The sequence below is a fragment of the Battus philenor genome, unplaced genomic scaffold, assembly GCF_028537555.1.
Source record: "Battus philenor isolate CCGP_79_NKW_IND1 unplaced genomic scaffold, ilBatPhil1.0.hap1 SCAF_16, whole genome shotgun sequence".
Taxonomy (NCBI): domain Eukaryota; kingdom Metazoa; phylum Arthropoda; class Insecta; order Lepidoptera; family Papilionidae; genus Battus; species Battus philenor.
In genome coordinates, this window is record NW_027181678.1 from 13,263,222 (window position 1) to 13,278,731 (window position 15,510).

The following is a 15,510-nucleotide window of genomic DNA, read 5'->3' on the forward strand; positions in this document are numbered from 1 at the left end:
CGGCATAGCTACCGCGCGTCGCTGCTAAATCGGTTTCTAGTATACGGTCCAAATTGTTAAGCGAAAGCGATTTTGATCAAAATCAAAGAATTGGTCCAAGAAATTTTAACAGCGATTTTAGTTGTTATTTTTTTGTGGTAAAGTAAATTTGACAAATGGTTAATACAGGTTCATTGGTTGTAGGCGCAAAAGCTTTAATTTATTTACACATATTTCTAATCACCATGTATAAAGTGATCATTTCGAAATATGTTTCGTAATTTTTTTTCCATTTGAATGGGACAGGCTATTAACATCTGGAAGTATAAAATCTGGAATGATAGGTAGTAAATAATAACTAATACGAAGTATTTTAACTTTATTATCATCACATTACACCAATACCTCGCTTTGCGTCGTTTCGTTTTGCGTTTTTTTTTTGAAGTTGCGTCGCTGCTTAATTAACACTAATTTTCGCTGTGCGTCGTTAGATTTTCGAGGTTGCGTTGTTTTGGGTTCGAGACTTAATTTTTTTTTTAATTTTCTTTTTTTTTCCAAAAGACGGCAACACTTTTGTTTCTAATTGCGCCATGCCATCAAAACCCGGGGGTTCCCTTTCTAACTAAAATCAACGCAATTTTAATACAGATTTATTTTCACTATGTTTGCTAATTTTGGAGTTCAGTTTCAATTACGTAGTGTGTTGTAATGTAGGCTGTTGTGCTTTTTGTAAAAGATAATAAATTTATATAAATTTTAACGTATTGTTTCTGGTTTCAAAAAAGGTATATATTTATCTAATTTATTTATTGGCAGAGTTATATTATTTTTCTATTTTAAATGTTTACTTTATTCAATTTCTTTTTAAAAAGTAGTATTTTCGTGATCCCTGAACTTATCTTCGATCTTTACATGGTTTGCTACAGAAAATCTTAATTCACTTTGCGGCGTTTCAATCTGTGTCGTGTTTTTTTGGAACGTAATTACGACGCAAAGTGAGGTATTGGTGTACTTATAAATTTTGATACATTAGTTGACATCAATGATTTCACTTCTTTTGAAGCTACTATACCTATTTTCAATCATCCTGTATTTATTTTTAAGCTGTCTTTTGTTACAATTTACCCCAGTTGATCATATCGTCTATAACTCCCAGCAATCGTTCCCGATATCTGTTATCCAGATTTGCGGACACATCTAATATATCTGTTTTATTCAAATCAGGAACTTCATCTTTAAGTATGAAGAAAAATGGTAGTATAAACAAGGCAACAGATAATCCAAATTCTAGACATTGATCGAAGTCTCTCTCGAATGTTTTTCTAGCATATTTTGTCTCTATATCTATATTAAAATATTTTAGATAACTCTCCATAGTGTCATAGTACATATCCTTTAAATGATTCAAATGATTTCTACGAAATTCTTGATCTGATCCGGTGAAAATTAAATAAATCAAATCAGTTATTGGTGTTCCATAGTGCAGTAGTTGGTAATCGACAGGAATAACTTCTGATACTTCTCCATCCTGAAAGACAATTATATTATTTATTACGACACTAAAAAAAACTTCTCAACATATAGAATGATTAATTATGGGTTTAAAAGCCTTAATACATATTTGAAATCATCATTTATAAAGTGAACGCTCTAAAATATAACTAAGAAAGGGCTACTTCCGCTATGCAGCAGTAGTCGTGCAATGAAGTGCACCGCCCGCTGATAAATGCACGTGCGGTAAACAATGCGAAACACAACTACCACCGTTAATCTACTCAACACGTCTTTCGTGTGCGAGGTAACGTCTAATTCTATTAGATGCTCTGAAATATGTTACATTAATCTATTTATTGAAATGTTATACATTAATGACTTCCGGCAATTCAAAATATGCAGAGATATTCTATTTTTGAAAACACATTTTATTACTATATTATCAATACATTATTTATATTTTTTCAATCCCATTGGTAGCTTGTAGACTTATATTAAATCACCCCGTTTAGACATGTTTCTGATACGATAATTTTTTTATGATTTTAATTAAAAAAAATCTGTTTTTTTTTTCCACTTCGCATAACCGCTTTACACTTTAATTAAAAGAAAAAGAGTTATCATTTATTGCTCTATAAAGCCTTTAGTAATCATCTATAATCAAACATTCTGTATTATAAATAAGAAAAACAAATGGTTAACAAGTTTGCGTAGCAATGATAAACATATAAGATCCACCGCTTAGCTGTTAGCGCTGGTATTATGAATACTGAGTCTTATTTCATCATCATTACTTCATTTATAGGATGTCCATATCTGGACATAAGCGTCCGTCAAATTTTATTCGAACTTGTAGGTAGCGCTCTGCATTCATCAACTTCTGACAAACTTAATCAGGTGGTACATCCGTATTGGCAAATGTCACACTGCCTTCATCGTTTCATTGTTCGGAATCTCATATACCTAACTCACTGCTATTTCAACTTGCTAATTTTCTAGGTACGTATGGTTATTCGTCTATCTTCTAGGTCAATGGTTTCCAATCTGGTTTTTATGTCCACGAGAGATTCGAAACGAGTCGTGGAGAAACTACATACAGCTTTAATGGAATCAGGCGTTACCTTGCGGAAGTCCATCCTAAGTAAGAAAAGGACCAATATTTAAAATTTTTACACGTGCCACCGATTAGTGCAAAACACGTTTTATGGTGTTTGGCACTTATCGTTGTAACATAACTCCTGAAGATGCCCCGTGGAGGGGTGAAACACGTGTTGAATAATTTGGCGGTGGCGTTTGTGTAATTCGCATTGTTTGCCGCATACGCATTTGTCAGCGGGCTGGCGGGCGGTGCTCTTTGTTGCACGACTACCATTGCATGTGCGGAAGCGGCTAAACATTGGTCCCTTTCTTACTACATACAGCATCCTCCAACGACCTTAAGGAGGTCTATACACCTTGTGGGTGGACATCCTATGTTTGGTGAAGTCAAAAAAGTTATCAAAGAAGTAAGATTGACAGTAATAGGCAAAACAAACATTTATCTAAAAATTTATTTATCTAAAGATGTAATAGTCGTCAATAAAGATTAGATAAATAATTTTATTTAAAATAGAATGCTCTTTATCAACTGTCATATAAAAAATATTTATCACGACCTACCTTGATATATCACGTAAAACTAAAAGTTTTTCGCCATTACAATAGAATAAAGAAATAAATGAATCTAATTTCAGAGTATTTTAAGTGCTGGTACAATTGAAATTTTCGGGGATGCCTATGTCCAACGGTGGTCGTGTTTATTGATTTAATATTTAGGGTCATACGATATTTTTTGTTTGATTACATTTGGATATACATTTTTTTTGGTTAATTTGATGAAAATATTTGACCCCCGGGGAAAGTAAAATGATTGTTTAAGCTATTTATGTTGCAATATTTAAAATTTTTCTTTTGCATCTACTTACATATCCTTTGAGAATATATCTGGAATTTCATTTTTATTTATAATAATATTACAATTATTAATTTTGATATCCTTACAATTGTACGGATGTATGAATGTATTGTTTGAAGTAACATCCTGTATAATGAATGCGGGTATTGACGTTGAAATTCGTATGATGGTGTCTTTAACCTTTATTGTCGGGAGATATGTAATTATAAATATCTATTGTTCTCTTATCTCTGATACTAAAAGGATATAAGTTGTTATAGAAGCTTATCACTTAATAATACAGGCGTGAATTATTTGAAATTATTACAATATGATAATACGAAAATGATTACATATTTACCTCTGTCTTCATTAAAATGTTATTCATTTTGTAATCCCCATGACATAGACACTTCACTCTAGCTTTATTTCCGGACATATAGTCCTGAAACCTCTCCAGTATTTCCGGAAGTCTTATTTCTAATCTCTCTCTCGTCACACTATCAAGTTCTGCTATAGCAAAATTGTTTACGTTTCTAAAGAATCTTTTAAAATTATCATCGAATTTCGTCGATTGTTCTAGAATCCTCAAATTATTTTCAAAATATTTCGGTAGTTTTTCTTCTATGACGAAACTTAAGCTATGGAACTTTGCTAGTTGTTGTACAGAGAGCTCTGCGAATTTCAAAGGCATCACTTCCATTCTGTGTACTGTTCCAAAACCATCCTTTGCGATGTTTTTAAGTATTATCGCTTTCGTATTACTTTCGTTGTAAGATTCTATAGATTTATATTGTTCTTCTTTAGGTATACCAGCTTCTTGTTCTAGTTGTTTAAAAATTTTACTGAGTTCCGCATAGAAGAGCAATTCCTTACCGTAAAGTTCCGTGATATCTATTATTTTAAAATGCTCTAATGACATTGCGTATTTTATAAACAAATTTATTTCCTTTTCCGTTCCATTGGCTGTACCTTTTATGTCTGTTTCGTAAAGTACAGCCAAGTAATTTTCACCTTCTGTAGATATTGTTCTGTTGAATATTTTATAAGATGTATAACCTTCTTTTCGCGCTATGCCATCCAAAGATTTTCGAATATCTCCTGGAAGATCTTCTGTTTTTGAACATTGTTTTTTTGATAAAATAAAACTTTCGTCCTGCATTTTAATTACGATTTCGTTGGATAAGTAACCGATCGTAAATATAATGTTTGGCGCTACTGGTACATTTTTATAACAATATTAAAAGTAAAGGCAGTGTCACATTAAAATTTATTTTTTAACTGTTTTAATACAAACCGATTTAATTATACTTTATTTATATTTATAAAAATGTATGTTTGTTTGTCTTTTATACAATCGTTAACTATGCATTTGATCATGTGATGATCTTTAACAAAGTTGTTGTGCCAATTTTTGACAGATGGCGCCACTGTAAATCCAATGATTTCATATATTGCTGTGACAGTTCGTGTTGGATATGAGGGGTGATGTTTCGAATTGTGAGTGACGTAAGAATTTATGTAATTGTTAAATTACTAATTACCAGACACACAGAATTAAAATGAAAATGATTAAAAAAAAACAAATAAATATTTATTTTTTATTAAACGGTTTTATTTAGTTCGACCGGTACGGAATTTGTTTATTTGGGTCAAAATTAGAAATAGAAATTTAAGCACCTTTCCGTTGTCAGATTGATCTAAAATTAGGTACACACATTTAATTTAGATGACAATACAATATAATAATATCAATAACATTATAAATCTAAGATGGTCGCCGATACAAAATGGCGGATTACTTATTTTTCCTTAACCCCCAATATGGGTATGAAATGAAAGGGCTACACTAGTAAAACACGATGATTATGTCAAAATTTAAAATTCAAGATGGACGCCGTTCCAATATGGCGGACTAGGTACATATTTTTCCACAACCACCACAATATGGTAATAAAAAAACCGTTTAACTTAAAAGTTTTTTAAACGTATTTATTTAAATTCCATGCAAAGCCGCGAGGCACTACTAGTCATATATATAAATGAATATATATACTATGTTAATACTCGTATATTAAGTTTTAGTAATATCGTATAAGTCTATAACATTAAAATTTTAAAATAAAACAAGTCGTTAATATATATATAAAATATAATTTAATAAAATATCTTTGAATATAGAAATGTTGGATATATATATTCCCTGGACGAATATTTGGGTGATCCACAGATATTTCGGTCTGTGGTTACATCTTGTCTTGAATTGTTCACATTTGTGGTCCATCGAGTTAGAGATATTCCAATCAGAGTTATATATGAAATGATTTGAAATTACTTTTCATTTGTACGAAACTGTTTAAGATTTCAGTTTCAGTTTATAAATTTTGTGAAAAACTATATTAGAAATTTCTGTTGTTATTTATGCTGAGAATAAAGATTATTGTGTTGTATATTTTAAATTACATTAACTTTTCGAATAAGAATTTGTAGTTTATTTTATGTTTATTTAATGTTACATATATTTTACATAACAGATACAAAATTTTATTTTGAGTTGTTTTAATTTAAATTCAATTAATAAATGTATAAATTAACATGTGTTTTTACTTTAAGTTTTTAACACTAAACTTTACTGCAATTAGAAATTTACAGGAAATCAATATCAGGCTAGTAGGGGGTCTACGACACGGAAAAACATGGCAAAGGGTCTACGACACAAAAAAGTTTGGGGAACTCTGGTTTGAACGCACGCAAATCGGTACCATAGCTTTGTAGAGATACAGGGTATGGTGTCCGGGGTTGATATGCTAGCAGGCTTCGAGTGGTTTTCATTGACGAGGCTGTAGTAGGTTATTTTCTCCTTCTAGTGGAAGAAAATCTTCACGCCCAAACCAAGGCATAGCCCTTATCCGTATCCTGCGACGCCCACTGCAAGGATGTACCTTCTATGTCGTCGGTCAAGCTAGTGGCAGGCCTGCCCATATCTTGTCTACCGGCTGATGATCGTCGCTTGAGAACCTTATTGACCCAAAGGCTATCAGCTGCACGAGCGTCCTTCGCTCACTGCTACTTAATACAACCAATCCTTCGAACTAAATGATATTGGTTTTTATTGCGGATCTCTGTGTAAATTTTAGGAATTTATTGAAGCAGGCACTTTTTAATCATTAAGTAAGAAAAGGACACAGATTCTGGTCGGGAGAGTCTTGGCACTAATCGGTGTAACATAACTCCTGAAGATAGGTGGAGGAGTGAAACACATGTTGAGTGATTTGACGGTGGTAGTTGTGTAATTCGCATTGTTTGCCGCATACGCATTTATCAGCGGGCTGGCGGGCGGTGCACTTTGTTGCACGACTACCACTGCATGTGCGGAACTTGCTAAATATTGGACTTTTTCTTACTTAGGATGGACTTCCGCAAAGTAACGCCTGATTTCAATAAAAATTTTTAATCATTGATTATTTTTAACATTATTAAAAGGTCTGTATAGTAAAGGAAGCTACCACCAGCTGGAAATGATCATCCGCTGAGAAGAGCTGGTCAGAAAGTCAACAGTAACTATACTTAAATGAAATTTTAGTAAAGTTTTATGTAAACATTAAAGCTGCAAATATTCAACAAAGTAGGTTACGTTTAGATTAGAGTTAGAAAAGCTCTTAAATTATATAACAAGATTTGTTTAACAATACTCTTTTAATTTTAGATTATAAATAAGAAAATAAGATCTAAGATAACTGGTGAAACTTTATAATATATGAGTAAATAAAGAAATTTAGATGTTACGACTTTATTTTTATTTCATGTATTTATTTATTTAGTTTATAAAAAGTGATTAGTGTGAATGAGCCTTTATTTTCAAATTACTGTGTACAGTTAGAATATTTCGTTTTAGTTTGCATTCGTATTAATTGAGATAAAATATATATTTTAATGCGCCATATAAGATTTGGATGCCGTTACATGTTATATACAAACAAACAAATGACGGTAGCCTTGTATTGCAACATTCATATGATTCGAGTTGTTTTATTTGTTTTAAAATATTCTACAATAAATACCCGTGAACTAAATACTGGTTTACATCGAAAATTAGAAGTAAAATTGCGATATTAGTTCTTTCAGTTTATTCGGCGCAAGAATATGGAATGTACAGGATGATGTTTAAACTGATGAATTTATAAATAATGTCAATTAATGTATTATAGCACACCTTGATGTAATAATGTAATGTTAGTATGATAAAAACAAATTTTCATAATATGGACAATTACATTTTTAATTTAATTATTTATTATCTGTTCCTGCAAAGCAGCCCCTGTAGAGCATTGGTAGATCATCGGTAGAGAACTGAGACTTGCGAACGCAGATCGCAGATTCAATTCCTGTGATACAGTCCTATTTATATATCACACTTTATACATTAATTATATAGGATTGCCACTGTTGTCTTTTTTTTATTGGACTTACTGTTGTCAAAATGGCCTTTGTAACTAGAAACTCGAGAACCCTTGCTTTTAGATCACCTTATCAGACGCTTCTTGAAGTGACGAATCTTAAGAGCTCAACGAGAGGACTCGATGGTAAAACTCGCATAGCACTCTGATATAAGGGTGACTGAAAGTCGAACTTTGACTTGATCACTTGCAATTGTCTGGCTAATATAATACTTTAAAAAGCGCTAGAGCTGGTATATGGAAGAATCAAATTCAATCAGTGATTCCCAAAGTGGTCTGTATCGACTCCTAGGGGTCTATGACAAACTGCAAGGGGTCTACGTCAGCGAAAAAAAATTTGGGGTCCATGATATGAAAATAGGGGTCCACGATAGTGGATCTCAACACATACACTGATAGTACCTATTTACTTACATCATACTGTCTTATAATATCAAAACATTTACATTATTTATAAAAGTATCTATGAAGTAAAAAATTATTATATATGTATATAAAATTGTGTAAATTGTAGGATGTTCGTATTCGTTTTGTGGTCGCAATACATTTTGAACTTGTAAAAACCTGAGAGTCGCAGCATAAATGTATAAATTAACATGTGTTTTTACACTACTTTAAGTTTTTAACACTAAACTTCACTACCGTTAGAAATTTACAGGAAATCAATATCAGGTAAGTAGGGGGTCTACGACACAAGAATGTTTGGGGAACTCTGATCTAGTATGATGAGGCTGATACTAGCGTCTTACAACAACCTTAAAAAACATTTCTGTCTGCCTTGTGGGAGGATGACACTACGCCATTTTGATGATTAAATAAAACATGTACAAAATATTTGGTTTAACATATTATTATTATTATAAAATCTAAATTAATTAAAATATGTTTTATAATAAGAACTGTACAAAATTTCTTCTTCTTCTTGAAGTGCCTCTCCAACTAGTGGAGGTTGGCTATCAGCTTCCTGCTCTCTTCGTACAAAAATTTACAAATTATATTTGATGCTTATAGTTTTCCCAACTCAATCATTTCGTCTATAGCACCACGTAGCCTTCCTTCAAATAAATAATTCGCATTGATGTTAAGCTCTTCCACGCTGTTATTATGAAAATCAGGTATTTCATTCTCGTCTGTAAAATTGATTGGTCCAAAGAAAAGCGTAACTTGAAATCCATATTCGAGACAGTTTTCATAATCTTTATCAAAAGTTTTTCTTGGGTACACGGCGTTTATGTCCACGTTGAAATATCGCAGGTAACCCTCCATCGTTTTGAAGTACATTTCCTTTAAATGGTTCATATATTTACTCCTGAATTCTTTATCTGTTCCTCCATATATGAAATACAGGAAGTCAATTATCGGAGATCCATAGAACATAAGTTGATAGTCTACTGGAATTACTTCAGTAACTATGTTATCCTGAAAAATATATACTTATTAAAAACTTATGAAAAAAAATATATATATGCGTATATTTAAGAGTAATTAGAGAGGTTGGAAATAAGTTTAAAAGCTATAAAGATTTTAGTTTATAAATAAGTTATATATTAACCCTTAAAAGCACCTGTAACTAAACACCCTGTGTATTAGACTAGTATGTGGTCAGTTTGACCCTTAGCATTTCGCAAATTGAATTTTCTATAAGAGATAGTGACATATATTTAACTATTTATATCAGGTAATTTAATATGTGAAGCTATTTCAGGTAGTAATGCATTCGTAATGTTTAAAGACATAATATAAAATTATATTTCATCTATTTTGCTATCGATTTAATATTAAAATAATTAATCATTAATTTTAAAAAATCGACACTTAAAACAAATTATTGCTTTTAACAATTACCATAACAAAGTCATCTTTATAATTTCAAAAAGTCGTTATTGAAATATATGTATTTACATTTAATATATTATTGTGTCGATTGCACCAAGATTTTTTAGTATGAAGACTAGTTATTATTATAAATTATTTAATATTCTATTTAGGAACACTAAAGCAAAGATTAAAGTGAAGATCAAACTCAGACGTATTCAGTTTTAATTTTTGGGTTAATGGTGAAAAAGTCTACCAATATTAGCAGAAAATAGTATGAAACTAGATATATAGAGAATAGTAGGTAGAAGAAAATTAGAGAAATAAGTTATAAATACTAAGTTAGTGATATTCCAGAAACAGTTTCTAACGACGATCCAAAGACGTAAAAGTTACGATAAATATTATAAATAGGTTTATATGTAAAATGACAGTTTATTTTTAAATGCCGATATTGGTAATTTAAATATAAGAACTTTGATATATGTAGTGAGTTATATAAAGAGGTAAATCTAATACACATTTTAAAATTGAAACGTGATTATAATTTTTACTGTTTCACCAAAATATTAAATAGATCACTGAGATCTAAATTTAAATATTAGTTGATAATATATTTCTATAACAATTTAAACATATTTAGGAAGCAATCTGGATTTATCATACTTTTAATTATGAGTTGAGGATGTTATTAAATGTGATATAGTGATATACATTTATCATGTTTAACGGATCCTCAATCATATTTATAACCATATCGTACAATCCAGTGTAGTATATACTATACCTTCAACGCTATAGATTATGTATATTCATTGTTAATTCTGTTTAACTTTTAATAGCCTGATTTACAAAAGTGATTTTTTTATATTACTGTGTTTGCTTGAGGGTCTAGATGAAGGGAAATTAGATTTTTTTTTAATTTTGTTGGAAAGAATATTATACAACAGTAAAATTCGTACAGCCAACCTATAAAAAAAACTAATAGTAATGTGAACATTCGGTTTAAAAGATTGGTATCAAAATTGAAACTCTAGGCTATTAAGGGTTAATAAACATGTACACAAATTACCTTCATTTTCATCAAGATGTTGTTCATTCTATAATCACCATGGCATAAACACTTCACCTCCGTTTTATCACCAGCTAAATATCTTTGATAATTCTCTATATGTTCCGGTAGTTGTTTATCAAGTTTGTTCCGGGTTTCACAGTCTAACATAGATGCGGAACATTCGTAAAACTTATGTAGCATACTTGCAAAGGTATCGTTGAATTCTATTGAGTATTTTAAATTTTTCAGATTCCTCTCAAAATATTCCGGCATTTTTAGTTCTATTACCATATTTAAACTGTGAAACTTAGCTAATTGCTGAACTGATAGCTCCGCGAATTTAAGTGGCATCACATTCATTCTATAAATCGTTGTGAAATCATCTTTAGTGAGATTTTCAAGTATTATTGCTTCATTTGTACTTCCATTATAACTTTTTACAGACTTGTATCTTTCTTCTAGAGGAACCGCTGCTTGTTCTTCCAAATCATTATATACTTTACTAAGATCTGTATAGTAAAATAACTCTTTCGTATAAAGATCAGTTATATCAATTATCTTTAGTTTTTCAGCGGTAATAGCACATTTTATGAATAAATTAGTTTCCTTTCTTCCAACTCTAGTCTCTCCTTTAATATCTGCTTCATAAAGAAGAGCCATATAATTTCCACCTGCAGTTGAAATTTCTCTACTTGTTATATCGTAAGATACGTATCCTTCTTCTTTAGCAATCTTCTTTAAAGCTCTTTGTAAATGATAAGGTAATTGTTCATTATTGGAATAAATTATTTTTGTGGTTTTTATATCACAACATTTATCAATTTCAACTTGCATGTTTATTAATTTTTTGAACGAAACAATAGGTTTAGGTTTTACCATTGAATGGCGTTGGTATGAAACTGAACTAGATCGCGAACAACTTTATATCAATTCGCAATGTTAGGCACTAGTTACACTTGAGACAAATTTTAATATTTAATTTATATAATATACTATTTATCACGTAGGAATTTTTAACAAAGCGATTTTTATGTATAATACCTTGAACAAAATATTCTATCATCTCAGAATAGAAGGTTTCAACAATTATGAGGAAAATAACTCTGATAAAGTATCTTCTAAACCAAAAATTTGACATTTTATAAGACAAAAATGGATCAATAAGAGCAATAATAAATGTAAAAATTTTAATAATAATATATAAGTTCCTACCAAACATATACATACACAAATAGATATAGATAGACATACAGATTTCATCCGCAAGATATTAAATGCTAGATGTAAGCTTACTTCATAGATATTCAATAGGATCGATTTAAAGCGACCTTTATCTATCGTCTTCCGAAGTAGTTACAGTAGCCGGCAATAAATATTGCACATCGACTTTTAGAAAGAGACAATCGGCTAATTTCGGCTTAGTAGAACACTATCTCTGTCCCACACTACTTATGTGACGTTTTGTCAGTCGGATTTCCAAGTTGTTGAAGTTATTGCCTCGTGTAATAAGACCGCCCATTGTACATTTTTCTTTACTATTATGCACTTATGTATGAGTAAAGATGAGTAGAAGTGTCTTCTGTATATTTATACTACACTACAATCGCTAACTCGCCTTCCAAGTATGGCGATTATGGTATATCCTTCCATGGATATCTTTGGAGGAGACATCGATATCTAAGAACTGAAACGACGATGACAATGACGATAGGATGTCCACACATAAGATGGACAGACTATATTACAATACCCGGCGATAGATATTGCTCATCGACCTTCGGAAAGAGACAATCTAATTCGGCTAGTTTCGGCTTCGTAGAGCGTTATCTCTGTCGCACGAGATAGAATATTAACTGACTAAAATTTGTGCAGCATTGTCAGTACTTTTAAATTGCGCACATAAATGATTACAAATAGAATTTAAATGTAATATATTAGATAATTGTTGAAGATTTTTTTAGTATAATTGTGAATAAATCCTAAAGTTTAATACTCTATATGGCAAGTCATGAATAGTTTGTGAATTTTTGCGTTTGATGAGAGTTTTCTTTGTCTTATTTAAGCCTTTACGATAAAATGTTTAAGATTTATTTGATTTCCTTTATTACGTTGTTATTTGTTGATGAAATGTTATCTCAAAAGTTTGCGATTCGTAATTCTTAGATCATAATGATCATATGTATCCATATTAGAAATCTTTGTTTTAGATGTCAAATTTATTTTTACTTTGTCATTGATACGTTTTAGATTTTCTCCTATTCATCTCTCTTCTGCTTCTTGTATTTAATAACAGAGTAGAGTGAAACTCTCTGTGTTATCACAAATAATGAAGAGAAGAGAGAGAGAGAGAGAAGAGAATGCTGCGAGGAGGATTTTGATTTAAAATAATTGTCATTTTATTTTAAGAGAATTTTATCCAAGCGCCTACTTTAGAGCAAATTTAATTAGGCTAGATAAACAATGAAAAGTTCTGATGTACCTGCCTATTTGAGGTTAAACAAACTAATTTTGTGAGCAGTGGAATATTATATAATTAATGCACCAAGTGTGAAATACTTAAGATTGTACTTCGGAAATCGAACTCGTTACTTTCGGTCGCAAATCGCGGTCGTCTACCGCTGAACTATCACTACTCATGTCCTATGGTGTGGTAACATAATATTTCAAAATTAGAATTTATATTTTTGAAGGTTGACAATTAAGGCTTTTACCTAATATTTTCCATTATTATTATGTCATGACCCACCGTAGCCTTTCCTAAATTCTTACGCCATATTTTAAACTCGTCTCTAACCCAATTTTGAATTGCCCTCCTTAACCATCAAATTGACCATCTGTGGGACGTGAGCCTGACGTTGGAAACACTGCTTTAAACTTTGGACTTAGTGAAGGTCGTCAGAAGACACTTGATGTATTTAACGGAATCAGGCGTTAACTTGCGGAAGTCCATCCTAAGTAAGAAAAGGATCAATATTTAGCCACTTCTGCACATGCAGTGGTAGTCGTGCAACAAAGTGCACCACCCGCCAGCCCGCTGATAAATGCGTAAGCGGTAACCAATGCGAATTACACAACTGCCACCGTTAATTCACTCAACACGTGTTTCACCCCACCACGGGGCATCTTCAGGCGTTATGTTACACCGATTAGGGCACTCTGTGTTTGGCACTAATCGGTGCGGAAGTGGCTAAATATTGGTCCTTTTCTTACACTTGATGTAGACTACTACCAACCGATCCTATTGGAAATCTATGAGAGAAGCGAGGTTATGTAGTGGATGTTTCTTCTTGCGAGAAAAGGGAAACCGTCACATTTTTCTGCAGTTTTGTATGCCTTTTTAAATTATTTTTAACATCAGGCCATTAGATGTTCGATATATAAAATTAGCACGTATACATGTATTTATAAAGATAAATTTTTGAAAATTATTACAAAAATAACAAAGATATTGTTACATTTCTTTAAAACATTGGGTAATATAAATATTCTCCTTCAAAAATATGATTTTATTTTCTTCTTAATTCTTCTTTTCAGCCGTAAGACACCCAAGGTAAACGCCTTCCTCAAAGTCCAACACGATGACTTGTCTTGAGCTATCGGTCTACCTAGTGTGGTGCCTGCCCATGCTGCGTCTACCGTCTCGTGGTCGCCACTTAATCTTTCAGCCCCAACGGCCATTGGTTGTATGAGCAATATACCACACCCACTTCCATTTCTGATGAGCATTTCTTCGAGCTACATCGGTGATCTTGGTTCCTTTGTCTATCTTCTCATTTTTAATTCCATCTCGCAGTCAAATTCCGAGCATAGCCTTCTCAATCTCCTTTAAGAATGTGTCTATTCCGTAATTAAACGGTTTTATTTAGTTCGACCCGTACGGAATTTGTTTATTTGGTTCAAAATTAGAAATTAAAATTTAAGCACCTTCCCGTTGTCAGATTGATCTGAAATTTGGTACACACATTTAATTTAGATGACAATACAATATAATAAAATCAATAACATTATAAATTTAAGATGGCCGCCGATACAAAATGGCGGATTACATATTTTTCCTTAACCCCCTCAATATGGGTATCAAATGAAAGAGCTACACTAGTAAAACACGATGATTATGTCAAAATTTAAAATTCAAGATGGACGCCGTTCCTATATAGCGGACTAGGTACATATTTTTCTACAACCACCACAATATGGGTATCAAATGAAAGGGCTACACTAGTAAAACACGATGATTATGTCAAAATTTAAAATTCAAGATGGACGCCGTTCCTATATAGCGGACTAGGTACATATTTTTCCACAACCACCACAATATGGGTATCAAATAAAACCGTTTAAAAACTGTATAACTTAAAAGTTTTTTAAATGTATTTATTTATATCTATGTTGTATTATTGTAAAGGTAAAAGAATATTGATTTCTGTTAACCATAATAATTATTACATATTAAAACCAGATAGTCACTTCTTGAGTCATAAACATATTCAACAGTTTCTCTTTAAAACTAATCTACTTCGATATGGACACTTGTGTTTTTTTCGATTTCTCCTATGCAAGGTAATGCTTGACCCAAATCTTTCTCATCGATTTTCCACCTTTGTATCTAAAAGAACGACCGTTTCAAGCCTCGTGCCGCCGCCCGGATTTACTCGATTCTTTTTTAAATTTAACTATCGAACTTATTTAAAATGAACCTAGTGAACTAGTTTGGGTTATGTAGTTGATATATATATGCATTTGTTTAATCAAAAAGAGCTTATCTTTTCAAAGGTTGA

At 31.7% G+C, this 15,510-nt stretch overlaps 2 protein-coding genes across 2 annotated transcripts; both read right to left on the minus strand.

Annotated features, from left to right (window-relative positions):
• Positions 1-1,093: 1,093 nt before the first annotated feature.
• LOC137919541 (uncharacterized) lies at positions 1,094-4,328 on the minus strand. The gene is made up of 2 exons (XM_068762633.1): positions 3,768-4,328; positions 1,094-1,507 (listed from the first exon to the last, which is right to left on the minus strand). Exons 1-2 carry the CDS (start codon positions 4,326-4,328, stop codon positions 1,094-1,096), a joined length of 975 nt encoding a protein of 324 aa, XP_068618734.1.
• Positions 4,329-8,847: 4,519 nt separating this feature from the next.
• LOC137919446 (uncharacterized) lies at positions 8,848-11,609 on the minus strand. Its single transcript, XM_068762524.1, has 2 exons — positions 10,751-11,609; positions 8,848-9,282 (listed from the first exon to the last, which is right to left on the minus strand). The coding sequence occupies exons 1-2, from the start codon at positions 11,564-11,566 to the stop codon at positions 8,869-8,871; spliced, it is 1,230 nt and encodes a 409-aa protein (XP_068618625.1). The 5' UTR covers positions 11,567-11,609; the 3' UTR covers positions 8,848-8,868.
• Positions 11,610-15,510: the final 3,901 nt, after the last annotated feature.

What these genes read in the sequence shown, in the direction of transcription:
- LOC137919446 (XM_068762524.1), bottom strand. Translation starts at nt 11,566, where the DNA reads ATGCAAGTTGAAATTGATAAATGTTGTGATATAAAAACCACAAAAATA. An exon ending in ACATCTTGATGAAAATGAAG is followed by an intron (nt 9,283 to 10,750) that starts GTAATTTGTGTA and finishes TATATTTTTCAG; the next exon opens with GATAACATAGTTACTGAAGT.
- LOC137919541 (XM_068762633.1), bottom strand. Translation starts at nt 4,328, where the DNA reads ATGTCATTAGAGCATTTTAAAATAATAGATATCACGGAACTTTACGGT. An exon ending in ACATTTTAATGAAGACAGAG is followed by an intron (nt 1,508 to 3,767) that starts GTAAATATGTAA and finishes ATTGTCTTTCAG; the next exon opens with GATGGAGAAGTATCAGAAGT.